The sequence below is a fragment of the Hyaena hyaena genome, unplaced genomic scaffold (assembly GCF_003009895.1).
Source record: "Hyaena hyaena isolate Hyena2069 unplaced genomic scaffold, ASM300989v1 scaffold_1241, whole genome shotgun sequence".
NCBI classification, from domain to species: Eukaryota; Metazoa; Chordata; class Mammalia; order Carnivora; family Hyaenidae; genus Hyaena; species Hyaena hyaena.
The window spans coordinates 348,562-376,123 of NW_024081876.1; the positions used below are offsets into that span (position 1 = coordinate 348,562).

General features: G+C 53.3%; 1 protein-coding gene across 4 annotated transcripts; it reads right to left on the minus strand.

The window, feature by feature from the left end:
* Positions 1–27,459, minus strand: CAMKK1 (calcium/calmodulin dependent protein kinase kinase 1). 4 transcript variants are annotated; one of them, XR_005526657.1, is made up of 18 exons: positions 27,373–27,456; positions 19,987–20,106; positions 19,489–19,890; positions 18,513–18,560; positions 18,006–18,059; positions 17,554–17,605; positions 17,159–17,292; positions 16,696–16,732; positions 15,887–15,908; positions 14,678–14,766; positions 11,268–11,467; positions 9,271–9,324; positions 8,416–8,489; positions 6,567–6,654; positions 6,215–6,343; positions 4,049–4,152; positions 774–1,367; positions 1–682 (listed from the first exon to the last, which is right to left on the minus strand). XR_005526657.1 is itself a non-coding variant. In XM_039223023.1 (17 exons), the coding sequence occupies exons 3-17, from the start codon at positions 19,846–19,848 to the stop codon at positions 1,295–1,297; spliced, it is 1,518 nt and encodes a 505-aa protein (XP_039078954.1). In that variant the 5' UTR covers positions 19,849–19,890; positions 19,987–20,106; positions 27,373–27,456; the 3' UTR covers positions 1–1,294. The 4 variants fall into 4 exon arrangements, 3 of the variants coding, with proteins under 3 accessions (XP_039078954.1, XP_039078956.1, XP_039078955.1); XM_039223023.1 differs by having other exon boundaries at positions 1–1,367; XM_039223025.1 differs by lacking the exon at positions 19,987–20,106 and having other exon boundaries at positions 1–1,367; positions 27,373–27,459.
* Between the last annotated feature and the right edge of the window lie 103 nt (positions 27,460–27,562).

Genomic DNA, 27,562 nt, shown 5'->3' on the forward strand with positions numbered 1-27,562 from the left:
TTTTCAGGGGAAGCATCTGAGTCCTGCTTTATTTTCCTTTGGGGTCCATTCCTTGAGCATTTGGTCAGTAAGTGCCAAGCCAGCCAGGCACGATCCCAGGGAGAAGATCATGTCTGCCCCAGCAATGCCAGGTCCACACACATGCTCCAGCGTACCAGCTCTGAGCAGGCTGAATGTCAACTGTCTTTGGGGTGAAGCAGTGGCAGCAGGCCCACCTCTCTGTGGCCACTTGCCAGCATACACACCCCACCGGGGTCCCACTTCTAGTGCCACCTCTGACCCGGGCAGTTGGTCCTTCACCGTAGGAACGTGAGGGCAGCTTCCAGGGCCGGGTGGGCAGGCCAGTGTCGGGTTGGAGATTGGGTTCCAGTTACTTCAGCATCCACAAGGCCACAGCCCTGTGAGTCTATGGCCTTTGGCCGGCCAACCCCTGGTATCTCTTCTACAGGGGAGCTGCACAGGGAGGGAGAAAAGTGGGCAGGGAAGGTGGGCGCTCCTGGCTCAGGCCTCTGCCGGGAGCTCTCATTTAACCCCTTCTCCAGATGGCGCCAAGTGTGACATAATCAAGGAAGGTCAGTCCAGCCCGCCTGGCCGCCAAATGATGATGAGGGTGCTGGAAACCACTGAAAGCTGGAGGAGAGCTTTCTAGATGCTCCCAAGCAGGCCTTTACACCACCCACTCCTGACATTAAAAACAAAAGTAAAAGACAACAAAAAAGAATCTGAATTCTCCGGTGCTGGCCCCTTCCCCACCGAGGCCCAAGGATACCCACCGAGGGCTCAGAGCCTCCATATCAGTGTTCTCAGTAGACGAGGGCTCTGGCAGGCGCCCCTCTGAGGTGCGCAGGGTACACTCCTCTCTGTGCATGCGGCAACGGAGCCAGGCCTGCCCGGCTCCCAGCGGGTGGTCTCTGCTGGGGGGGGTGGTAGGGGGAGCCAGGCCTCCACCTGCTGCCTGGGTTTCCTACCTACTGCCTTGCCGAGCACCAGCTGGCATCTCTAAGGCACCATAGGTACCTCTCTTTCCCATAGGATGGGTCCCACCAGGGAGAGCCAGGACAAGGAGAAAAGCCTCATGGGAGCCCTTCCCCTCAAGCTCCAGATGACAAACATTCCAATCCCGTCCCTGGACTTGCGCGCTGAGGTCATGCAGCATGATAGAAGGAGGAGGGCCAGAAGAGGGGCCACAGTCCTCAGCCCCCTGCCCGCAGGGGCGGCTGTCGGCATGAGGGCAGTGGGCCTTTGGAGGCGTGGGATGAGCGTGCTGCCGGCGGCCCTGGGCGCATGCAGGGGCTCAGGATGCAGCCTCATCTTCTTGAACGCCGGGGAGCTCCAGGCTCTTGCCCCCTTCGCCACACCTGTCTTTCCTGTTCAGGGGACACCATGGGCAGAGGGACCTCAGGGGTCAGAATGTGCACTCAGGAGACACTCTCACACACACTCACACAGCCATTCCTTTGCACAATTTCTCAAACACATCCCCCCACCCATTTCCCCAAGCTCACGTCAGCCTTGCCCCCCCTGCACTGCGGCCTCTCACCACTCTCCCTACCCCTAGTGTCAGCCCACAACCCTCAGACAGGGCACCCTCCACCATTCGTGTCGCCTGGAGATGAAGTCTAGACTTCCCCACCTGGCCTCCGGAGCTTCTCACAATGTGACCCTGCTGGCTCCCTGCATCCTGGAGTACCAGCCATGTCACAGGCCCTCCATGTCAGCCTAGCTCAGCCCCCATGGTTCTGGGTGGAGGGGCTTTGGTTTTGATTTCTCTTTGCTTTAGTCACAGGGAAGAGTCTACCTAGCAGTCTTGGAATTTGGTCACGTATTGAATAGAGTCCTGTATCTGATTATTCCCCTAAGATCTTTCTCTCTGTGCTAACAGCTCAGAGCCTGGAGCCTGCTTTGGATTCTACATCTGCCTCTCTGCCTCTCTCTCTCTCTTTCTCACTCTCAAAAATAAAAATATTTTAAACATTAAAATGAACATTGTAACATATTAAAAAAACTTTTTTTAAAAAAACAGAGTCTGGGCACCTGGGTGGCTCAGTCAGTTAAGCATCCAACTCTTGATTTCACCTCAGGTCGCGATCTCATAGTTCATGAGTTCGAGCCTCACATCGGGCTCTGCACTGACAGTGTGGAGACTGTTTGGGATTCAATCTCTCCCCTCTCTCTCTGAACCTACCCCACTTGCTCTCTCTCTCTCTCTCTAAAAATAAAAAAACTTAAAAATAAACAAATGAGGGGCTCCTGGGTGGCTTAGTCGGTTAAGCGTCTGACTTTCACTTAGGTCATGATCTCACGGTTCATGGGTTCGAGCCCCGCGTCGGGCTCTGTGGTGACTGCCAGCTCAGAGCCTGGAGCCTATTTCAGAGTCTGTATCTCCCTCTCTCTCTGACCCTCCCCTGCTCACGCTGTCTCTCTCTCTCTCTCTCCTAGAAATAAATAAAAATATTTTTAAAAAATAATAAGCAAATGATAAATACACTTAAAAAATTTTTAAAAACCCAGAATCTGTCAAGGATAAATACTGGGACTCTATGATGAAGTAAAACCTGCCTTTCAAAATGAATTTTGAGTCACAGAATTATAGAATTTTATAGGTGAAAAGGATTAAGCCCAATCCTCTCATAGTCCAAATGAGGAAATGTGTCCGTAAAAGGACAATGATTAATACAACTTGCGCAGCTGTATTCGTGGGTCCCAGTTCTGTGCCAGAAGTAGACTAGAGGTCCTTAGCTTGTGACTGCCTTGTCCCACCCACAAGGGGGCGCTGACTCACAGACACTGAGCTAGAGAAACCAGATGTCTGACTAGGTTTGTTCATTATGGTCGTACTTATTATGCCTTTTGTCCTGCCATAATTAATAACAGATTCCTCTTTCACTCTCAAAAGCGGCTCTGTTTGGATGTTAAATATGTGATCCCCTACACTAAACCCAATTCCAGCATCAAGACCTGCAGACCCCGAGGCACCCAGGGAACCCCCTCTCCTGGACCTGGCCACCTCACTGAAGAGACAGGGAACTGAAAATAAGCTCAGTACTGTCAAGGCCTCTTCAGAGCCCCCACCAACTTCCAGCACCCGGGGATGTTTGTCAGGTGGAGGGCAAGAAGTTGGTATATGGACATTACTGAGTGCAAGCAAGCTCTGACTGGAGCAGACCCCAGCTCACCCGCTATGATGGGACCTGACACTTCTAAGGAGCCCACTTACAAAAGGGTGGCCTCACATGAAACCAGCGTGTGGGCCTGGAGAGGCTGAGGTACCTAGACAACGTCTGACACTCGCCTCTCTAGGGAGCATGCCTTTTCCACACAGTGGGCGGAAGGGGCAGAAGGCGGGGGGAGGGGTGCACAACGTCTCCTCCCTGCAGCATCCTCCACAGGCCAGAGGAAGGCAACCAAGGTCCCAGGGCCACCTTGTGGTCCAGGACCCCTCACGATTTTCTGTCTGCAGGTCTGCACACAAACTCCAGCAGGCCTTGTCAGCATCCCAAACTGACTTTTATTTTAATGGAAGAAGCGTAAAAGCTGAGGACGAGGCTCACAGAGGTTTAGGGAATTGCTTTTCTGACCTGTCCTAGGAGGTGGTGAATGCACATGCCTAATTCACAGTAGGGACCCTTCAGCAAATAGGAAGTTCTCTTCCCGGGCCCTATCAGCCAACCTGTCCATACTCACTTGCTGGACAGGCATTTACAGAGTGATGACTGGGCACATGGCCTCAGCAATGGCTGGAGGTAGTGTGGCCCACTCAGGAAGGCCGCTATGGATCCCCCAGGCCAGGAAGGGTCATAAGTGCCCCTCCTTCCACAGACAGGCAACCTTCCTCAAGGAGCAGACATGAGGCCAGTCTGCAAACCTGTACCAGGCTGACATGGGCTGAGAACAGAGGTGTAAACAGGGCCCTCCTCTGAGATCTGCTGAGTCCCCAGGCTCCAAGCGCAGCCCGCATGGCCCAGTGATAGTGAGAGTCTCGGGGATATGCCACAGCCCCCACCTTACCCAGGGAGCACCTTGCAGGCCTCAGCTGGCCGATACTTACGACAGTAAGCTTCCTGGAGCAGACATAGATCGCTCTTCCCTCCGAGCTTGGGGCTCAAATGGGTTCCCAAAGGAACGCTTTCTCAGCATGGACTTAACCAGGATCTGGGGAGGACACTCATGTCAGAGTGAGGAACACAAAACCCCAGGCTCCCAGCCACACTGGCAGCCCCTCTGATTCCCTAAGGGGACAGCTCCCGGTGGGCCCTGCGGAGGCTCCCTTCTGGTCAGCAGAGAAAGGAAGAGAATTCCAAGCAAAGGAAATGGCAAGAGCACGAGGGGTGATGGTCAAGGGACAATTCTGGGAATGGTGAGGAGCTCGACACAACTGGTGCCTGGGGGACCCAGAGGCCAGGAGCAGTCCAGAAGGGTCTGGAATGGCAGGCTGAAAGCATGGGCTGGATCCTGAGGACGTGGGGAGTACAATCAGGAAAGGCTGTACAGCTAAGGTGGGGAGCATGGAGAGGGGGAGAGGCTGTGCAGGCAGAGCAGAGAGGAAGCTGCACAGCGGTCTGGGGGAGGTGCCTGGACAGGCAGAGGCTGCGGCACCCCAGCTCCCTGTGTCCTTCCTCCTGCAACAAGGACAGTTCTGGGCCGCTGCCTACACACACACAAACTCACAAACACATGCCTCGTTCTTTTATTTCATTCATTCACTCATTCATTCACTCACTCATTCAATCAACAACTATTTATCAAGTACCTAGCACATGCCAGACACTATTTTAGGTGCAGGGTCGACACTGAGGCAAAAATTCTTGCCCTTATGGCGCTTATGTTCTAGTTAGGGGGACAAGCAGTCAATAAGACGAGTCAGTAAAATATGTGAGTTAGTGGTAAGGGCCAAGGAGAAAACAGTAGTAGAACAAGGCAGGAGGACATGGAGAAGGACAAAGAGGAGGTGGGAATTTTTGATAAGGGGCGAAGGAAGGCTCACTTCTAACGGTGACTTTTGAGTAAAGGCTGGAAGGGAGTGAGGAAGCGAGCCTTGCGAGTTCTGGGCAGGAGCATACCCCAGGAGGGAAGAGAAGTGCAAAGGTTCTGGGGCAGCAGTTTATGCGATGCGACCCACGGTTGGAGCTGAGCAAATGGAGGGAGGAGAGGAGAGGCGAGGGGCAGCAGAGAGGTGGGGGCAGAAGGTGGGCAGGCCATGCAGGGTTTTCCGGGACAGTCAAGGCTGTGGCTCCTACTCTGAGTGACACAGGGGCCTAAGTGAGCAGGGTCTGAGATGAAAAGTGACATGATCAGTCACTGGGACCACCCTGGCTGCTGAGTTGAGCACTCACTGTTATGCAGGTAACAGTAGAAGCAGGGGACACCTGGTGAGGCTACTCCAGTGGTCAAGGGGAGAGACAATGGTGGCTAAGACAAAGGAAGTAGCAGTAGAGACCCTCTGGGAGCTGACTGGTTCCAGAGACCACAGAGCCCTGGAGCCCTACAGAGCATAGGAATGAGCGGCACTCGGCCACCTTTCCCTAGCTGGGCCTGGACCAAGCAGGGAGGCTAACGCACACAGGCCTGATCTGATGCCACCCACAGCACAGCAGCAGCGCTCTCTCTGCCTCATGCTTACCCTGACTTGCTGTGATACCTCAGCACAGGGCAGGCCATGGTTCTCAGTGTCCCCAAAACACCCCATGTGGCCATGAGGGGCTACATGAATAACTTCCTACAGTTAACATGGAAGAGGTCCAGAGGAAGATGAGAAAAAGTAAACTGTGAGAGGTGACTGGAGGGAGTATGTGGGTGCGATCCGAAGGGCTCAGGGGCACTTCTCCAATTCAAAAGCTTCCTAGGCCTTCTTACCATCATGTCCTTGACACCTAGTACAGCGCTTAGAAGCAGGGTGGGCAGGGAGGGAGGGAGGAAGGAAGGAAGAAAATATTTCTTCCAGTCACAGTGAATGACACTCGGTCAGGGCAGTATATTTCTTAAATCATTCACTCTCCTCACCAAGCCTCCTGGTCTCCCTACCTTGAGGCCGAAAGCCATGGCCCCTTTCCCCACTGCCCTCCAGCAAGGCCTCAGTAGATCAGCATGGGGGCTGACTGACCAGATGGCCCTCTGTCCCCTGACAGGGCCCAGCAAAGAGCAAGTCTCGGGCAATGGCCATGCCCTCCTCAGGTCGTCCCAGGATAAGAGAGTCTTCTGCCCATCACCCTCTTACCACCGTGGTCCAGCTGGGGATGAGCTTGACCGAGTTCTTCACCTCCTCCTCAGTCACCTCCACCACACTGCAGTGTTCCTCCTCTGAGGGAAGGGGCTCCTCCCCACTCTTGGTCACCCAGGGGTGCAACTGTGGAGATGGGAGGAACATGGAGAGGTCAGACAGACACCCAGTGAGCAAAGAATACCACAGGCCTTCTACCAGCAACCACCTTAAGGGGACCCAAAGCCCATAAACCCCAAATCCAAACCCAATATATGTATGACTTGGTGTAGGGCTCTCTAGAAGGAGACACCGAGGCCTGTCTGCTGCGTCCAAGACCAGCACAGCCCAAGACCTCGGGTTCCCCAACCTTGATGTCTGGCACCCCAATCCTTGTTTCAGGATTCTTGTCTAGCATCTTCAGGATCAGGTCCTTGAGCTCCTCGCTGACCTTTGGCCTAAGAGTGGGGAAGGAAGGAGATGGGGGAGAGATAGTTAGTGAGGACTCGTTCCTGCCCACCTCTCCATCCCCACCTGCGCTGGGATTCCCTGAGTAGTACATGCCAGGGCAGAGGCACACCCAGCCCTCACTTCTCAGAGAGCAGGAAGGACATTCCAAGGTATCGAGGCAGAAGGAGAGAGTTTCAGAACAAGTAGATGGACATCCATCTTTCCTAAACAGAAGTAAAGCCATCTCCTCTAGAGGCAGGGGCCACAAATACAAATGGGGTCAGGGGTACCAGACACCCTCTCATGGCAGAGACAGTGAGGATGATGTGAGAAGAGTCATTTTATGGGACACCATGGGCCTTCACCCTGCTCACCATTTTATCCTCTCCTCTGCCTGGGAAGTAGCCAGGAAATAGTCTCATTTGACAGAGGAGGAAACTGAGGCCCAGAGAGGTTAGCTGGTTGGCACATTGCTACCGAGAAGAGTGAAGGCAGGGATGAGAGACTGAAGGGAAGGGAGAGCAGGACTCTCAGCCCCACATTAGCCTGGGCTGTTTCTGCCCAAACCCCAGGCTTCTTTGCTACCAACATTTTTGGAGAGCCCATCCTTCCAAACCTGAAGAGAAGGAACTCTCTCTTGGGACTGTTGACCTTGGTTCCCTCTGCTGTCCTAGATACTTAATCCCTTTTCGAACTCCTGGGATGGGAAGAAAGAGACCTCTGGCAGGGGGTACAGCAGGCAGAATGGTACAGAGACAGGCAAAAAGGGGCGGAATCTAGTTGGCTAGTGCTGTGGGGGAAGAGGTAGCAGGACCCAGACGCCCTGGAATGCCAGGGTCAGGGAATGGCCTCTTCATGTGGGCTTTTGGGAATCCTTGGAAAAACTTTAAGCAGGAGATATGGTGAGATTTGTTGTGCTTCATCGGGGTCACCCAGGCCTGGCTGGCAGCTGGACTGGAGGGAGGCTGGCAGCAGGGAGACCAAAGAGAAGGCTAGACAAATCCAAGGACAGAACCAGTCAGGGGTGCAGGCGGCAATGGCATCAAGAGATATAGAAGAGGTGGACTCAAAAGGGCTCAGGGCCCAGACAGGGAGTGGGCACAAAGGAGCAGGAATCGTTGAGGACAATGCCCAGGTTGGTTTCTGACCTGCCCAGGGCACTTTGATAAGATGGCAGAAGGGCCTGAAAAATAAGGAGCCATGGTAGCCAATATCATAATCAGAAGAACCACAGATTAGCAAGGAAACCTCTCCAAATAGTCCCTCTAGGCTCGGAGACCCCAGTTACAAATGAAGGGATGGGGAGGAGGGAGTGGCTTCAAATTCCAGACCCACTGATAACTCTCCTCTGGAGCCTCCACTTTTCCATCTATAAAATGGGGAAGCAAACTGGTATCTTGAAGCCCTCCTACCCCACGTGGGGAAGGCAGAGGTTCCTCATGATTCCAGAGTCTGTGTAATGTTGATACCATTGACCCCAGAGAGGCTTTTAGTGAAGGAGCAGTGTGAATGTGTGACCTGGGGTCATTCTTGCCCAACTCCCCACCTCGCAGTTCCATCTGTATCATGGGATCCAACTAGATGTCTCTGAGACCTTGCTCTATAGTTCCACCCTTCCATCCGCTCAGGGGCCCCTCCCAGGAAACAGCACCCCCACCTCCAGATCTGCAAGCTGGGGTGGGGCCTTCAAAAGGCAAATGCTCTGCTGTAACTCAGGAATGTCTCCCTGGGGGTGGGCAGGGCAGGAGTGGGTTTCAGGGGCAACTCACTCCTCAGGAAACACCACGGCCTCATTCTTGATCTTCCTATGCAGGGCCAGGATGTAATCATCGATGAACGGGCACTGTGGGGTAGAGAAGCAGACAAAGGATGCAGGCCCAGAGCCTCAATTTGCCTTGGGGGACTGACTGCATTTTTTGGCATGGCCAGGAGTGGGGGGCAGCTCTGGGCTCCTTAGTAGAAGAGAACCCTGTCTAAGTCGTTCAGGGCCTGGCACACAGTCGGTGCTCAACAAACACTAACTGAACAAATGAGTCACTGAGGGAACTATGAAGCTGGGTGCACCCACTGGCCGTATAGCCGCCTGCAGAAAGGCCTCCACTCCCAGGGCCTAGAGTTTGCGAACATGTTCACTGAGATTCCCGCCAGGCTCTCAGTGAAGTCACTAGAGTGGGAGCACCTATGGACAGGGATTTTGGCCAAGTCAGTGTTGAGTGTTCCCAAGGCTCAGCCCAACCCAGAGCAAGAGTCAAGGACAATTTGCAGAATGAATGAAGGAATGAGTGAATGTATGAATGAACAAAAGAATGAATGGCATCAGGGCCAGGACAGGGAGCACTATGGCGGGAAGGTGCCAATACCACCATCTACAGCTCCCATTCGGATGTCTGCTGTCCTGGACTCCTTCATATGAGTCTCCTCCCAAGGGTCAGGACAAAACAGAAAAAAAAAACCTTTCCCTCCGTCTTCTCTGAGTCAGGTGGGCCCTTTCAAAAGTCACTTTACTTTAGGACACAAAAAAGAATGACAGCCTGCAGCTGTCCTTCATCCTGGTTCAGCTAGGCCCAGCCCATGGTGCCAAGGGGCTGGGCCTGCCCAGCTCTGCCAGCCCATCCAACACTCACCTTGCCATAGACAAAGCAGTACAAAGTGACCCCAGTGGCCCACACGTCCAAGGCCTAGGAGGAAACAGCTCACATCAGTCCCCCAAGAAGAACCAACACCCCTCGCTCACCTAGCTCCTGTGGGCTATGGGAGAGGGCATGCTGGAGACCTCCTTCATCAGTCATATAGTCACTCAACAAACACTCCCAGACACTTGTTCCATGCCTGACCCTGGGCTGCACACTAGGGACACAGGGATGACAAGAACAAGGCCCCTGTCTCTCAGGGTTTCCATGCCCCCTTGTGAGAGACCCAAACCAAATACATTTTCAACTCAAAAGGTGCAAAGTTTCCTTCACCTACAGGGTCACATTTGCTGTACGCATGATATAAATGCACCCCAGAAACCATGCTATGTATTGAGCTTATACTCACTAAACTAGCTTGTCATCCCTTTTCCTTGGGAATATTCCATTGGAGAATCAACCATCCACCTTCTTTCACACCAGAAATAGCCCCTGTCCACAGCAAGGCCCCGGCCTTCAGCCACCTCCACCGCTCCTCACGGCTCCCCCATATCCTGGGTTCTAACGTGTGCTCTATGTTTTCCTCCTCTGGAACCCCACTTCTCCTGGTCTACACTTTCTCTCCTATGTGAATGATTCTCAAATGTCTATCTACATATTCCTGCCACAGATGACTCAATCTGAATCCAACCAGGGAACACCAGACAAACGCAAACTGACGTCAGTCTACAAAGTAACAGGACTGTTCTCTTCAAAAATGGCAAGGTCAGAATAGATAAAGAAAGGCTGAGGAACTCTTCCGGATTAAGGGACCCCAAAGACATGTGACAAGGAAATGCAGCAACTAACCTTGCATCAAATCTTAGACCAGAAAAAAAAAAAAAAGGCATTAAAGGACAGTATCCAGAGAACTGATGAAATCTGAATAAGGTCGATTAGATAATAGTCTTTTATCAGTGATAAATTTCCCAATTTTGATGACTGTAGTGAGGTTATGTAAGAGAATGTCCTTATTCTTAGAAAATATCTGCCAAAGTATATCTGCCAAAGGAGGATAATGTCTCCATCTTAACTCTCATATAGTTCAGAAAAATGTAATACGAATCACATAAATATAGGGAGAGATGGTAAAAGGGTAAATGGAATAAAATGTCAATAATTGGTGAACATGGGTAAAAAGATACATGGGAATTTTTTTTCTATTACTGTTGTAAAGTTTTGTAAATTTGAAATTTGAGATTACATCCAAATTAGAAATTCTTCAAAAAAAAAAGGCTCTGTCTACATCCCTGACCTCTCTTGGGCTCCACACCCACACACATGTCCAAATGCCTCCTGCCCATTGGCTCCTTGGGGACAGTGAGGCAGCCAGCATGCCACAGTGGGGGACAGCACTCCACAGGTGGGAACAGCCGGAACTGCAGCCCTCTGCTCAGAAAGCTTTGCCCACTGCCTCTGTCGGTTAGGAGGAAGCACAAACCTCTGGGCCTTCTCAACCCTGCCCAAGACCCATCCTGCCCCCTTCCCAGTGCCCCTCAGTGCTCTTGTACATTCTCTGGTCTCCATCTCATGCTCAAATCACCCCCTTCTTCAAGGCCTAGTTCAAACCCTGCCATCTCCAAAAATTCTGGGGGGAGCCTCCAACATCTTCCCAAACATGAGCCCTCCTGCTCTTTTCTTTTCCAGAAGGACCGAGAGCTGGGCTGCCTGGTCTCTGTCTGTTCCACAGCCTAGCCCAGCACTCTGCACAGAGATGCTGGCAGGAAATATCTGCAGTGGAGACTGGGGGCCATCTTGCTGGAAAATGACAGGAGGCCAAAGTTGGGGAGTTTCTCAGACTTCAGGAGGCAAACAGGAAGGAAAGGACTGTGTTCAGTGTTCACTGCAGGAACATAAGGACCCTGACCCCCTCAGGCTAGAAACGAGGCTCCACTGCAAACCATTCCACCCCTCCACCTGAATGCCAACTCAGCCTAGGTCCTAGAAGCCACCTTCCCACTGAAGCTCTGGCCGGAATCAGAAATGGCTTCGGGGGCCATGAATGCTGGAGTCCCAGCAGTGCTGGACAGCTGAGCGTCGTTCCCCTCAAACTGGTTGCTGACGCCAAAGTCGGCAATTTTCACATGCCCATCATCGCCCAGGAGCAGGTTGGACGGCTTGATGTCCCGGTGGACGATCTTCTGGCAGTGCACTGCAGAAAGAGGCAGCTTGAGTGCTGGCCGGAGGGGGGGGCACTGCCTGGAACCCCCCCCCAACTCCCCTCACCTGGCCAGGGAAGCCCATCTTTAACTCTAGGCAAGGAGCGGGGCTATCCCAGCCCACACACACACTCATCTCATGCGGACCTTGGAAGAATTCAGGGCCCTCTGCTCCACTCTGTGGTAGAGACACCAAGGCCAGCCCAGGCTGTGAAAAGCAGAGCCAGGACGGGACTCAGGAGTCTTATGGACCCCAAGTGCAATACTCTCTGGGGCAATCAAGATACCTGTTGCTGAAGGGGGGCATCAGAGGAAATCTGGAAGGGAACCTCTCCAGAGGCTATCTCTGGCCCTCCCCATGTTGTCTGCAGTCCCAAAGCCTGTCAAAACCTCTTCTCAGTCTCTTCTCCCACCCAGCCAGGTCAGACATGTTCCTCCTCCTTGGACTGAGAGTGGAATAGTGGGGTATCCTGCAGGAGTACTGCCTCAGGCTTAGGGATTCTTGGCTGAAGGGCATCAGAGAGAGAGGGCATCCGAGGCCTTGGGACTGCTGGGATGAACACGGCCAGGGTAAGGGTCAGCCTTCAGTGGGCTGAGAGCTCACCTTGCCTCCTGGGTTCAGCAATGCCAGGAAAAATGGGCAGCTCAGGCTGAGACGGCCAGAGATGTCCCAGAGTAGAGAAGGCACTGACTCTACCCCACAGTCACCCACTTACAGGCTCCACCTCAGCAAATACTTTCCTCTGGATCAACAGACCCCAAGAAGTTGAAGACAAGGGAAGATGGAAAGGGTAGGAGGAAGGAAGAGAGGAGAGGAGGAAAGGAAGGCTAAGGGCAAAGGGAGTGAATGTCACACAACAATAACAGACAAACCAATGTTCCTATAGTGACTGCCTCTTACGTGCCTGATGCACACAAGGGATTTGACACATACCCATCAGAGTGCAGAGGCTCAAGGGACTGTGTATGTGACCATGGAAAGTGGTCTCAAATTCTTATCTTGAACCCTGGCCTCTCCCCTTAACTCCAGACTATTTATCTACATGGATATCCAATAAACATCTCAATGTATTTCTCAAAATTTCTCAATAACACATCTAATTCAGAACTTGATTTCTCTGTTTGCAACCCCCTCCACACCCCTCACCAAACCAACAAAACAGAAGACCTCTGCTCCTCTTCTACTCTTTCCTATTGGGTTAATGGCACATTACCAGTTGCTGAGGCCAAAAAGCTTAGGATCATCCCCAACTCTTCTCTTTCAGACATCACATCCTATTCAATCAACAAGTCCTATGTGCTCAAATTCTAAGATATATTCCAGCTCTGACCGCTTCTCATACCTGCATTGCTACACTTGCTCCATCTACAAGAATCAGGTCTGGGCTCCATGACCATGGAGCCTTCCCCAGGCAGCCTTGACCCTCCTGGCTGAGGACCAGAATGACAAGGAAAGTCTTCAGCACCTGATGTCTCCATTCATCTGCCTGTCCAGCCTGTGGTTCTGACCAATGGGCTCTGGGAAGTCCTTCACTGTAATTAGCTGGGTCTTGACAAGACTTTACTCCAGAGCCAGATGGAATTAGCTTGTGGGGGGGGCGGGGGGACAGAGGATGTGAGACAATAGGCCCTGAGCTGAAAAGAAAGGCCTAGGACAGGAAAGGGTGGAAGCCAACCTGGTACAGGGTTGTGCCCGCCACTTATCACACCCAAGGTGAAATGACTGCTTCCATAACTCTAAACCCTTGATAGAGACTTTCTGCAAAGCCCTCCTCTCCGTGTGCCTCAGTTTCCCATATGTACAAACAGAATATTAGTTAGAGGGCAGTGGAGAGGCGTAAATGAGATAAAGACAATCCTGGTTCCTGACACCTCAGATAGGTCCTCACCCTGTTCCCCTAGGAAGAGAATATGCTCCTGATAAATCAAGTTAAGATTTGAGAGAGATGGGCACCATTCTTGTTCCCCAAACCAGGCCAGAAGCCTCGGTGTGAGGACCCTCCCCTCCCCACGACCAGTCAGTCATCATGTGCTGCCCCCCCTCCATTCTCCTCCCCACTGCCACTGCCCTAATCCAGGCCTCACCATCTGTTACTTGGGCTGTGGAAAAAGCCTCCTTGCTAACCAGCTGGCCACTTCTTGCCCTTCATTCAGCCACCACACAGCTGCTGAGCTTTCTAAGATGTAAATCCTATCATGCCCCTCCCTTCTCAAAGCCCTCAGAGGTTTACGATGCCGATGCCGACAGGATGAAGTCATGAAAGTCCTCCATGGAAGTATTCCCTGCCCTCCTGGCAAGGCCCGAATAGCTTTCCAGCTTTGTGTTTCACCACCTTCCTCCCATGCTTCAACCAGATCTGACCTCTCCCCATTCTTAAATAGGACATGGCCACGCGCCTCTGGGCCTCTGCTACACAGTTCTCTCTGCTTGCCACACTCTCTCCCATCCATCCCTCGAGCCTGGCCAATGAACTCCTACTTATCCTTCAAGACCTTGGTCACAAATGGCCTCCCCTGGGAAGCCTCCCTTCAGCCTCTGACAGCCTCTGCCTCCCGCGCCTTAGCCGGCACTGCACTGTATCTGCCTACTTAGGTTCCTTTTCCTCCTGCTACACGGATATCTTTGAGGTCACATCTGGGTCTTTGTCAATCTCCTGGCGTCTAGCTGGGGCTTAGTTGGTACTCATATATGAAAGAAGAGGAAAAAAAAGAAGTGAATGAATGAGTAAACAGGTGAATTCCGGAGACAGAGGCCAAGCTAACATCCTCCCTCCCGAGCTCTCATCACCGTAGGGCCCCCACAGTAAACCCACCCTTCCTCACCCACAGGACCCATGACACGACAGATTATTCCTCAAGCAGCTGGACATAAATCTCTTCCCTCCTACATCTCTTGACACCCTGTGGGAAGGTTAAGCTTGACTAATAACTCAGCAGAAGAGACCCAGAGAACACCCAAAGCGCAGCCCCACTTGAACAACCTGGTGCAAACCCAGCGAAGACTGCCACCACTCCCTCCCCTTTCCCCATCCGGGAGGCTCTGGCCACGCCCACAGCCCACACCACGCCCCCAAACGAAGCTGATTGGGAGATCAGCGCTGACTGATAGGAACTGCTAAGAGCTAGCTCAGCCGGGCCTCCACCCCTTCCGGTGTCCCCCTCCCCAGTCCACCGTTCCAGGAGGCAAGCCGACCCTCGCTCACAATACTCAAGGCCCAAGATGATGTCCCGCAAGTAGAGGCGAGCTTGCTCTTCGGGGAAGGGCTTGTCGCTGGGCACCTCCATGACCGGCCTACAGAAAGGGAGGGGAGGAGGGGCGTTCAGCTGAATCATAATGAGTAAAAGCAGACTGCTGGTAAGGGAGACAGGGTCTGGGCCATTTACGCCCCTCAGGACTTCCCGGGCGCCCTCTATGCTCAAACACCTCACAACCCAAGACATTAGCTTTCTTCCCATATAATGGAACATTTAAAACACCTACACACAAACATCCCTTTACAATCATTATAATTTCAAATTTGCTTTATCTTAATTTCTGATTGGCTTGGTATTTTCTACTAAGTACTTCTCCATAACCAAACTGTTGCAAAGATACCATTTACAGCAGTGTTTTTCAAACCGTAGGTCCGAACCTAATAGAGGGTCATGAAAAAAACTGAGTGGTTGGCTAATGCTTTTTTTTTCCCTAATATAGTAGAATTTATCAGAGTACATCAAATGTCATAAAGATATGCAATGTTTTGTAAAACTTTGGTCTCAGTTAAAGAGATGGATGACAATGGAAAACTTGTATTTCTTACTTTGAATGAAAGTCAGAAACGTTTGAAAGGCTCTGAGTCTTAAAGGGACACTACTCTCAGTCCCCTACTCCCCACAGAGGCAATCACAAGCCATACCGTGTATTTAAGGTCTTGACAGTTAGGGACTACGGTCCACCCAGGCCTATACTAACTACCCCAAGTCTGCTGCTTTGCTAATACTGTGAGAAGGCCAAATAGGGCAGACATGAATTAGACTTACTGTGTGACCTTGGGCAAGCCACTGACCCACTCTGAACCTCAGCTTCCCCTCTTGTAAACGGGAGCAAATGGAGTTTACAGAAACTTGTAAAGCTGAAAGAACTCTTTGTGATTTGAATCCAGGTGAGAGCCCCATCTCTACATATATGCTTGAGAAACACTCCTTTCTTCTCCCACTCCTCCCTCAAAATCTTTCCAGTTCTTCAAGACCTGGCTCAAAACCCACCCCCTCTTCCAGAGAACTCTCTGAATATTCCAGGCTCACTGACCTCCACCAGACTTCAAAGAATTGCCCTATTTGTCTCTCATTTCCCCCCCTGGGACTAAGGGCACAGGGAGGGAAAAGAAGGCCTGGATTAGACCTGACCTGCCTGATTGGGATGGGGAACTCACCCCTTTCTCAGGAGGTCAAACACTGAAAGAAAAGAGAAGAAAGGTAAGTAAGATGCAGCCAGGCTTGCAAAGCAGGTGATGCCAAGGTCCCTCCCTGTCCTGGAAGGTAGGAGAGGGTCCGGCATTCAGGCATACTTGAGGGATGGATGGGACAAGGGTCCCAGGGTATCAGAGGAAATAATAACAGGTGAAAGTAGGTCTACTATGGATCCGCCTCATCCTGATTCACCATGGATTCCCTTCTGGGGAAGGAGGTGGATAACTGAGGCTTGCAGAAGGGGCAGGAATCTCCCTGCAGGTCATAGCAGATAGGCAAGTAGGACAAGGAGTGAAGACTAAAGCCTTGGCCTTGATTTCTAAGCCAGTGTGTTTTCTGTCCCGTTTCTGGAGGGCCTCTAAACCCAGCCATGAATCAGGCACTGTGAACTTAAATAATAACAACATTCATAACAATCTTCTATATAATGACTCATTTACTCCTCATATCAACCCTGTGAGTTAGATATATTATCCCCCATGTTACAGGTGAGGAAACTGAGGCACAGAGCTATCAGACAGGGTCTGGGAACCCACATCACATAGCCTGCTTCCTGCATGTACCTGATCCACTGTCTCTGATCAGTGGAGTGGGGGCTTGGGAATATTTATTGATCTAACTGGGTACTCTAAGTTTGGATTGGCAGGGCTGGGCAAGGGAATCCAGGGCTTGAGAACATGTTCATACGGACCATCTGAAGGTCATATGTGCCCCTGGGGAGCCTTTGGGCTTACATCAGGTAAGCTGCTTTGGGGAGAGTTGGGTCACTCACCTAAATAGAGATTGTCCTCAGCTGGGTCATCCAAAACCTAGTCAGAGGGAAGAGACGTGGTGGTAGGGTTTGAGGACCCCCAGTATGCTCTGCAGCCCTCCCCCAAGACAATAGAGCAGGAACTGTGCAGGCCCCAGACAGAGGAGGCCTCAAAAATCACTGACCCCCAACCCTGGCCCACCAAGTAACATCCAGCTCTTCTCTCCTCCTGCCATGACTGGGGGCTCACTTCTTGCTTCTGAGCAGCCCCTTACCCTCACTGAGACCTTGAGAATATTGCAAACCAGCCCGAGTGACCCCTAGAGCCTCCCTATAGCTGCCACCCCAAGTCTAGCTCTATCTTTGGAGGCCTTAGCCCCAGCTACTGCTTTGGTGGGAACCCCAGGTCTGTGCTGAGTGTCCCCAAGCACTGCAAGATGCTCCCCACGACTTGAGTTCCCACCCACTCACCACTGCCTCCTACCTCAATCAGCTTGACCACATTCACATGGTCCAGCTTCTTCAGGATGGCAATCTCCTGGTACACTCGCTCCAGAGGCAGCAGCTGCTTGGCTGGTCCTCCTTGGGTAGCCTGGGAGCCCCTTGGGGGAGGACGACCTGTGACCAGGAAGGGGAGTCGAGCCCGGGTTGCGGGAGGCTGGGCCTCACCTTGGCCCTGCAACCAGTCTCAAGCAAGAATCCTGCAATGGTCTTGTCCCCAACCCACTAAACACATCCCTACCACCAGGCCTTTGCTTACGCTCTCTCCACCTTTACCCCCCCTCCCCATCCTAACAAGAAATAGCTAGGGACCAAGGTCTCCTCCTCCTCTGCCCCCAAGCAAGGAGCTCCCAAGCATAGTACCCAATAGATACATACGTGGAAAGCCATACTGCTTCAGTAACTTCTTTTTGGAAAGAACTTTCATTGCCTGAGAAGGGAGGGGCAGAAATGTCACTTGTGTGCAGCCACCAGGAGCTAGAACATGCTGGTTATATGTGGATGGAGGTCCAGTCACCAGTGGGTGACTGCCCCCAGAGCTGAAGGTATGGCCTAGGTGTGGTTAAGCTGGGTGAGGAGGTGGCCATATCTGAGTCTAGGCGTAATTACCCTATTTCCTCAACAAACCTTTCTGGAGCTCTCCTTTCAGAGAGTCCAGCCTCTGCTTGCATATTCTCAAGAAGCTTACTCCTTTTACATTCCCTCAGGGACAGGAGCTGACTCCCTCTAGAGGCAGCCTCGTCCTCTGTCTTCCCAGCACAGCCACTGCCCACCTCCCAGGCTGCTGGGGCCCGGCTGGGGCAATGCCTCCCTCCCATCCCCAGACTCACATAGTGCCTGTCTTCACTTTCGTTGTAGGCCAGTCTCACCACACCGTAGGCACCCTGGAAATAGGCACCGGTCAGCCCTGCCTGGACAGGGCGCCCTCCTCCAGGACTAGCTCAGGGAATGGGGAGTCTGAACAGCTCCGGCTCCCTCCCCCCTCGCCCCATCTCCACCCCCACCACCAGCTGGTCGCCAAGGGGCATACATTTCAGGCAGACAGGAGGAGGGCTCCTGTGTCCTGGTAACTGCCTCTGCCTGGCTCAATGCAGCTCTATGCTCCCTCAGACTCTCTTGGTCTTCCATCAAAAACTAAGGAATCAGGAATGGAGAATCATTTCCCACCCCTCCCTGGCTATTTCCTAGAGGACAAAACTGTCTTCACTTCTAAGCTGGGGCCTTCCCGGCTCTGCCTTACATTCCCAGGGGAGCAAGACCTGCCAAGCAGGGGATCCTGACAGGCTGCCTACCCAAAGGCTTAAGGGAGAAGTCCCCACTGCCTATCCCAATCCTACCTTGCCAATCTCACTCTGTAGCTTGTATTGGTTCAGCTGCACACAGTCCTGGCAGGGAGGGAGGGGAAAGGGAAGCATCGGGTGAAGCTTGATCCAGAGGCAGTATTGATCCCACCTCAGGATCCTGTTCAGGGTCCAATCCTGGCTCTGGGCCCCTCACTCCCAGACCCCCCATCTCATCAACCTTTCACATTTGGATGGGGAAACTTGGTGGTATCTTTGCCACGAAAAATGACAAGAGGCCTTGCCAACTCATGTTTGCAAACATGAATGGTGAGCCATGGCTGTACTTTACTCCCTAGGAAGTAGTGAAGGAAAAATACACTGATTCCTGCCTGGATGCTGGGCTCTGGGAGACCTAAGTCTGTGAGAAACACATGAGCAAGTATTTCTACAAGCAGCTAAATGCAAGGTCTTGGCTGCATGGACAAGAAAGATGAGGAGAGCCTTGGCGACAGGAGACCACGGCCCTGGCGCAGGCACAAGAAGCTCAGCCTCTGCAATCGCTAGGTTGTTCGGTACTAGGGTTCACGGTCAGATCTAATTGGAAAGGACAGAGCCAGTGGGATAGAGGGGCAGAAGTAAAACAGAGGCTGGAAGCATGCCGGCAGCTTCTGAGTCAGAGGAGACTAAGAAGCAGGATTAGAAGTGGGGGGCTAAAGCTAGGTTTGACTTTTGGTGGGGAGGGTGGACATACTATCTGTCTTCAAAGCTCTAAGAGAACTTCTTGGGGGACAAGGGAAGGGCCTATTTCTGAGGCCTGGCCTAGGGATAGGAATGCTGGGACTTAACAGCGATTGGCTCAGAAGGAGCTCCCCTGGTGGGAAGGGCCATATTGTGAGGTAGCAAGCTCCTCGACTCTGGGGGTATGCAAAGCAAGGGCTCAACAGCTGTACGGCAGGGACACAAAAAGAAAAAATCTTCATTTAGGACTACTAAAAAGCTTGTGAGCACCCCCTAGCTCTGCCCCACGAACCTCTGCATCTGAGATGGCCACATGGTGGGACTCAATGGTGGGCCTCCGCCACACCCGTGGGGAGATGTGGCTGGCAGGCCCTGTGGCATAAGGCCCAGCCTGGGCCTCCAGGCAGCTTCCTGCCGGCCTCTCTTGCAGGGAGAACTTCCTGGCTGAAAGGCTGGGCCGGGCTAGGGGAGGTCTTGAAGCACCACCGGGGATCACAGAGGCAGCTCTGGTCCTTGGCGGAGGGTCCACACCATTCCTGGCAGCCTCTGAACCACCCCCTGCCTCCTCCAAGTGGGCCACATCAATGGCTGCCACTCGCTCCACCAACTCTGCCCGAGGGTCCTGGCAGCAGACTGCTGGGCCCCCTTCCATTGCCACAGTTAAGGGGGTCCTCTGTGCAGCCTTATTGGGAACCTGAAAAAGAGGACAGAGAAGGCTTCAATTCTGAGCATGGAGTAAGGAGGTCAGATTTCCAGGCCCTTGGGTCCCACCTTCATGACTTTGCCCTACCTGTTCCCTCTGCCCGAGTTGCCAGCATCTGAAGTCAGGTCTGCCCCTACTAACTGAAGGAATTCCAGGATCTCATCTGGCTCTGCTGCATGGCAGCCCTCTAGACATCAGTATCCCCATCTGTGAAATAGGCATAGTCACATCTGTCTTGCTGGCGTCACAGGGGAGCAGGGAGAAGCTGAGGCTCTTGACTTAGTCCAGACTGACATGGGCAGAATACCGGAGGCCCAGCAGCAATGGGAGAAACAGAGTCCAGGGTCAGCTCAGGCCCCTTCCAGCAGACAGCCCAGTGACTCACCAGCCCCACCCTGGACTGCAGAGCATTCCAATCCTGCTGCCGGGAAGCTGAGCTGGGCACTGCGAATGCAGAGGCCTCCCAAGCCAGTCACTTACCCTTCAGGAAGGCCTCTCCAGGACCACAGAGTGAGTTTCCCATCCCCCATTACTCTTTTCCCTATCTCAACAGAGCCTGAAACCTAGAAAACGGTCCTTTAGGGGAAGGGCTGCTGCTTTGGTGGCTGTCGAAAGAATTCACTAAACTAAAAGGTCACTCCTGGGGCACCTGGGTGGCTCTGTTGGTTAAGTGGCCGACTTTGGCTCAAGTCATGATCTCACAGTTCATGAGTTTAAGCCCCACATGGGGCATGGGGCTCTGTGCTAACAGTGAGGAGCCTACTTGGGATTCTCTCTCTCTCTCTCTCTCTCTCTCTCTCTCTCTCTCTCTCTCTCTGTGTGTGTGTGTGTGTATGTGTGTGTGTCCGTCCCTCCCTCCCTTGCTCATGGGCATACGCTCTCTTTCTCTCTCTCAAAAATAAATATTTAAAAGGCCACTCCTTATTTTTCCTGGTTTTCCCTTCCAGTTTATTTATGTGCCCAAAATATTTGTCACAGTTGCTCAGACTGAGATGTTCTCCATGGTCTGACCTTACACCCACCCTGACCCCACTACATTCTTAGCCCCAAACCAGGCTGCAGGCCAAGGGCTGACCCCAAGTTGAACCCAAAACCAACCTCTAATCCAGCCCTCACCTTCAACCACAACCCAGGGCTGAACCCTGACCCCAGGCCAAACACTGACCCTCAGACTGGGACTCCATCCCTGATACGCTCTAGGCTGAGTACTGGCCCCACCCCAGCCCAGTGCCCTTCACCCTTCCTGGGCCGGACTCAGCAACTTCTCAGGAAAAGGAAGTGAGTGGACTCCTGACCCTATGCCCTTCCTGTTTGTGGGTAAATTCCTCTGTACCCACACAGTAACTTTAAGAACATAAGTCACCCCTTGTTCCCCCATCACCTTGGTTTGAGAGATGTTAAGGAGCTAGGGCTCACCGGAGCCCACTGGCCACAGAGGATCCTGGGCTGGGTTCTTTTTTTTTTTTACATAGCGGTTTATTTTTTTAAATTTTTTTAATTTTTTTTTTTTAGTTTTTTTTTTCTTAAATACTTAATTGTCAAGTTGGTTTCCATATGGCACCCAGTGGCTGGGCTGGGTTCTAATCCTGCCTGTCGGCCTACTGTAGGGCCCTGAGCAGGCTCCTTCCTGAGTCTGGGCCTCAGTCTCTCCATCTGTACCATGGATACAGAGTCTTCCTAGATTCCGTAGGGCCAATGCAAGGCTTAGAGATGGACTGTGGGCAAAGGTGTCATCCAGAAGCCCTGTGCTTGGTACAGTGTGTTGAAAGAGTGGAAACCCAGGGGTGGCAGAGTTGATGTTGACATGCAGAAGGGAAGGGGGTAGGGAATCCAAACTGGCAATAGGAAAAGACATGAAGGCTGGACCTAGAGGAATGAGGGAGCAGTTGGTGAGCCCAGAGTATCAAGGATGCCTCCCTGGAGAAAGTAAGAGAATGAGTGGGACTGGAACATCAGGGAGACTTCCCTGGAGGAGGTGAGGGAGGCCTCTTTAAAGGAGGTGAGGAAGGTGAGCAGGGATGAAGCATCAAGGGGTCCTCCCTGGAAGAGATGAGAGGGACAGTGTATGCGACTGAAGTATCAGGGAGGCTTCAGGAACCAGGCCACTTGCAGGAAGGAGGAAGCCAAGGGTGAAGGGAGCCCTCCAAGCCTGGCTAGCCTAGCCCACTCCTCCGTGTAGATGGACCACTCTGTGGCCTGTCACCCTCACCCTGTAGGCCTCTTTCCTCCTACTAGAATATAAAGTCCATAGATGATTGCTCTTGTCTGCCTTGTCTCCATGAGATCATCAGTATCTGCAGCAGTGCCTGGCACATAGTAGCTCAATAAATTTATGTTGAATGAATGAGTGGTACCCATAGGGATCATTATAGTGCTGCTCCCGATCGACATGGGAAAGCAGACTCAGAAAGGGGACCCCAACAAGCCTGGGGCCCCAGTCTGTGGTAGGGAATGAATCAATGTCAGGAGCTCCAACTCTAGGTCTGCAGCCCGCAGGTGGGCGGAGGCCACAGGTGGCCTGGCCCATAAAATTTGCATATGATTTCCCTGAGGCTGTTATCACAGCAGGAAGCCATCTTCCTCTAATTCCCTTCCTTTTCTTTTCTCCTTTGGAAAGTAAGACCCAGCAAGGGCCAGGGAAGGGCTCACATCGTGAGCCACGGCAGATGTCTTTCTGCTCCACCCTGGGGCCCTATAGCTGGTTAAGAGTCCAGGCTCTGAAGTCGGGCTGCAGGCTCCATCTCTTCCTGGTGCGGGTCCATGGGCAGGTGACCTCACCTCTGTGCCCCAATTTTCCTCATCTACAGAATGGGGTAATAGCCGTCTCACCTCCCCGGGTAGTTGTGAGGCATAAAGGTGTGAATCCTGCCCACACCGGTCTCAGAACTGAGCCTGTCAGTGCGGAAGCTCTGTAAAAGTGAGTTGTTGTGCTGCTGTTGTTGTGATTGCCTAGGACACGCTGTGGCCCAGATGGATGTGCAGGCGGCACAAGGCGGCTATGAGGGCTGACGTCAGGCCCTCCACCCTCCCTCCTGCCTGGATCAAATTCAGGTGACTAAGCATGTCTGCGCAGGAGGCACTGGGGAGGCCCCAAGTTCCAGCCTCATGTCCAGGCAGCAGCGCCTGCCACCTGAGGCTATGCATCTGAGGGCCTGTGTCCACACGTGAAAGAATGTGTCGCCACATGAGAGAGACCGTGTATTCAAGCAGGGATGTGGGCTGGGGTCATGTTTGGGGAGTTGGGTAGGGAGTCCACACATAGAAGTGCATCTGCATGGAGACAGAACTCCAGCAGTGGGGTCTACACAGGCATATAAATGTGTTAATGTGCACTGGGTGCCTATAGGTCCAGAACAGGGGCGGGGGGGGGGGGGGGGGGGAGCTGCATGAGGACCATGGGAACCTGATCTCAGAAGGTCAAGTCTGAACTCTCCATATGGTCACCTGTCCACCAAGCTGGGCTGTGTGTCCTGGGCAGGTGCCACCCCTCTCCAAGGGGCCACTGAAAGGGTCTCTCAAGTCCCTCCCCAAGCTGAGGCCTCATGAGTCACTTTGTTGAAACCGACAAAGGAGGCAAAGGGGACTATGTGGACAAACAGAAGGACAGACACGGGCGCTAGGGTGGCTCATTTGGTTAAGTGTCTGCCTTGGGCTCAGGTCATGATCTCCCAGTTCATGAGTTTGAGCCCCATGTTGATCTCTGTGCTGACAGTGCAGAGCCTGTTTCGGATTCTCTCTCTCCCTCTCTCTCTGCCCCTCCTCCACTTGTGGGAGAGCACATGCACACGCATGCACTCTCTCTCTCTCTCAAAATAAATAAACTTAAAAAAAAAAGAAAAGAAAAGAAAAGAAAAGACAGACTGATAGGCTAGGACCGAGGCCCAGGGCCCAGCAAGGACTCTATGGGCATGGAAAGCCTCCCAGGGACCAGCTTAGTCTAGTAGCCAAGACTGACCAGACTCAGGCCCTCTCTCTCACTGGGAAAAGCTACCCTAATCCTGTTCTCCCAGACTTGGGTCATACTGCCTTGGAAAAGTCATTGAGATTCCCAGAGCCTCAGTTTCCTCATATGTGAATCAGACAAGGGGCTGCCGTCCGGCCAACTCCCAGGGCTATAGGAGTAGATGAGATGTGGCTAGAGAAGCAATTTGTGCTGAGTGATATGGGGCTAAGATGTATCCATCTGTAGAAGACACTGAGAGAGAGCCCTGATGTACAATGCACAACCCCATTATCTGCCCCCTGGCTCCAGGATGGCCTGGCACATTAACCCCCTCAGGCTATTCCCCCATCCCCAGGCATCTGGCTCCTTCCAACATGCAGACTCTTTCCAACATGCAGACTCTGGCTCCAGAGGCCTACTTCACCCAGCCTCCTCCTCCGGTTGTGCCCCATCCACATAGGTCCCTCGGAGGAGGCCAGAGTACAAGAAAGCAGGCAGATCCCGCTCTTGTCCAACTGTTCAAGCAGCCCCTCTGGGATGACTTTGGGCAGCACTCAGACCTCACCATGAGTTCTGGAAGGCTGCTGCAAATTGCAGGGGCAGGGTGAGCAGCTACCATGCAGGCAGAGAAGGCACTGGCCATCCAAAAACTAGCCAGAAGGGAAAGCTGCAAGGAGGTGGTCTAGCCGCCCAGGCCAGACACAGAAGGCGGCCCTGACATCGCCAGGCTGCCTCACAGGAGCAGTGTTTATGCTCCTGACAAGTGTCTGGGTGCCCTCTGCAGTTCCTGCCTCCGCCTGGGATGACTCAGTCCTCCTTGAGGGAGGCCCAGGCATCTAGTGCCAAGTCATGCTTGAGGATGCCTACTGTGAGGATGCCCCCTCCCATCATCCCTGGAGAGGCCCCAAGCACCAAGGTGGGCCCTGCGCCCAGTTTCACACAGCAACTCTCAGTGCTTCCTCGGCACAGCTCCGCTGATGGCCTCCAGGCATCACCTTCTATCTCTGCCCCTCCTCATCTTCCACGCAAGGTCTGCACCTCCAGCCCCACTCTTTCCAGCCATCTGGCTCCTTTCTGCAATGTTCCTGGGCAGATCAGACCCACAGGGTCCCCATTCCACTAAGCACTTCCCCCAAGCCTGCTCTTCCTCTGCCCCTGTCACAGAGCTATGTACCATCATTCTCCCAATTCTCCAGACACCCAGCAGTCCTCCATATCACTCAACTTCTCCCTTTGCTCATCCTTGCTCCCTGAGCTCCACACTTACTCTCTTCTCTGGCTGCACCACACCACTTGCAGCTTTCCAAACTGCTGGCTATCCTGCTGCCAGGACTTTGTACAAGTTGTGCCTTCTGCCAGGAACACACCTCCCTCTAGTTTGCTGCTGGAGGATAGCTCAGATATCTCCTCCTCCGGGGGCCCTCCTTGATCTCCTCACTGCTGCATGAGGTCACTAAGTCAAATTCCTTACAAAATCAGGATGTAGACCTCTGCTTTTCTTTCCCACTGCTTCTGCCACACAGCCTCCCCACTTCCAGGCTTGTACCCTGACTGCACCCCCTCCTCCACGAGTTGCTAGAGGGACTATTTCTAACATGCAAATATGGTCATGGTACTCCCCTACTGGGCCTTCCAGGAATTTGTAATCTGGAGGACAGAAGAGGAAGATACCTAGCCTCATACAGGGGCTCATAGGCTAGGTAGCAGCCAGAGACACGGACTTCTGGGATCCAAATCCGGAGTCACTCATTCATGCAACAGATATTCAATAAGCACCTGCTATATATGTGCCCAGGGACTGTGATAGGTGCTGGGAGATAAAGCAGTGAACCACAAAGTCCCTGCTTTCACGCAGCTTAATTTCTAGTTAGGGCAAGAAGCAATAAACAAGAAAGGCAATAATTAACAGATGATATGTCAAGTAGTATGTGCAGTAGAGAAAAATACAGTCATGTATGGGGAAGAGTGAGGGGCTAGGGGTACTATTTATAGTGTGGTAGGAATGGTCTTTCTGCAGAATTTGAATAGAATCTGAAGAAAGTGAGGGAGCAAGCAGTATGCACCTCTGAGAAGGACATTTGAGGCAGAGGACCCAGTCACTGCAAAGGCTGTGAGGTGGGATGGTGCTCACACTGTCTGAGGAACAGCAAGAAGGCTAATATTGCTGGAGTGGGATTCTGCATGTGCAAGGTACCCAGGGGAGCAGGGTTACACCCAGAGAAGACCCAGCCATTCACTGTGCCTGGTCCCAGGGATGGCTTCCTGGAGGAGGGGGCACATAAGCTCTTTCATGACCACTGGGTAAGGATTTCAGAGGGGGAGAGGATGGAAGTTCTCACCGTGCATGTCAGAGAGCCATTTTTGGCTGAGATTCAGGGCTTGGCTTTGGAGAGGTTTGTGGACAGAGACCAGAAGGCCTCAAAATCCAGAAGATGCTTCTGAGCAGGGGGATGACTCAGTTGGATGAGGTTTAAAATGATCCCCCTGCCTGCTGTGGGTACTGAGTGAGAGGCGAAGGAGGAGGAAGAGGTCCCCGGAGTCTGTGGGCCTAGGACACACTCTGACACACAGTGGGTGTTCAGTCTGTATGTGCTGAATGAGGAGTGGGGGGGGGGGGCAGTGCATCCCCAAGGACACACGCTGTGTGCTCCTCCCAACTCCCCCGCCCACTTGGCAGATACACAGCCCCATATGCACCCAAGCAAGACACAGTCCTATGACCTGGGACACAACCTTTTCTACACACCTCTGCACTCTCAAGGCACACACATACGCCTCTCCAGAGAGGCGCACGCCGACGTCCACGTCCATGTGATCGGCCCTCACACACCACTCCATCCAGTCATGCACTCCCCTCACACACACAGGCACACTCGTGTCCACGTGACACACACACCCACCTCCAAACACCACACAAAGGTCCCCGCGCACGTGCGTACCCTTCCAGCCACCCGTTCTGTGCCTATCAAGCCCCTGAGGCCGCAGCGCCCGCCTTCGCCGCTCCCCACCACCCTGGCCCCATCCAGGGGAGGACTGCGCAGCTGAAGCCACCCGCCACATCTGTCCCATTCAACCACCCCCTCTCCTCCTCTCCCCAGCTCTTCTTGCAGGAAGACTCAGCGGAGGGCCGTGTAGGAGGAGCACTCAGCGCAGATCCACACGTGGGTGCACAGATCTGGGCCCACTCGCATAGACACGGCCTCCCACCCAGAGCTGGGGCGGGGGTGGGTAGTGCGCAGGGTTATGAACGCAGTCCCGCAGACTAGAGCTAGGGAAGGGACGCCGATGGCGGGGCGCCTGCATAGATGCGGTCCCGGCTGCCGGCGCCGACAGAAGCATGCTCCCGGAGGCACCCAATAGATCCGGCCCCAAAAACGGAGGGAGGATCCCCGCACCAATGCGGTCCCAGCTGCCCTCGTTAGACGCGGCCTCGCGGACCATCCCTCCTCCCTGCAGGCTCCGCCGAGCAGACGTTCAGGTGTTAGTCCCCTCCCGCTCCCTGCCCTGGTCCCCTCCCCACCGACCCCTACCTCGGCGCCCGGCGACAGTCTCCGCGGCCCGGCGGGCGACCAGGCTCGCTCCCGCGGCTCGCGCCCCGCCCCACCCGCCGCGCCGGGGCAGGGATCGCAGAGCTCAGACTGCCGGCGCCGCTCCTCCAGACAGGGCTCCCTCCCTCGCTCGCCGCCGCGCCCGGCCCTCGCTCATTGGTCGGGCTCCGCC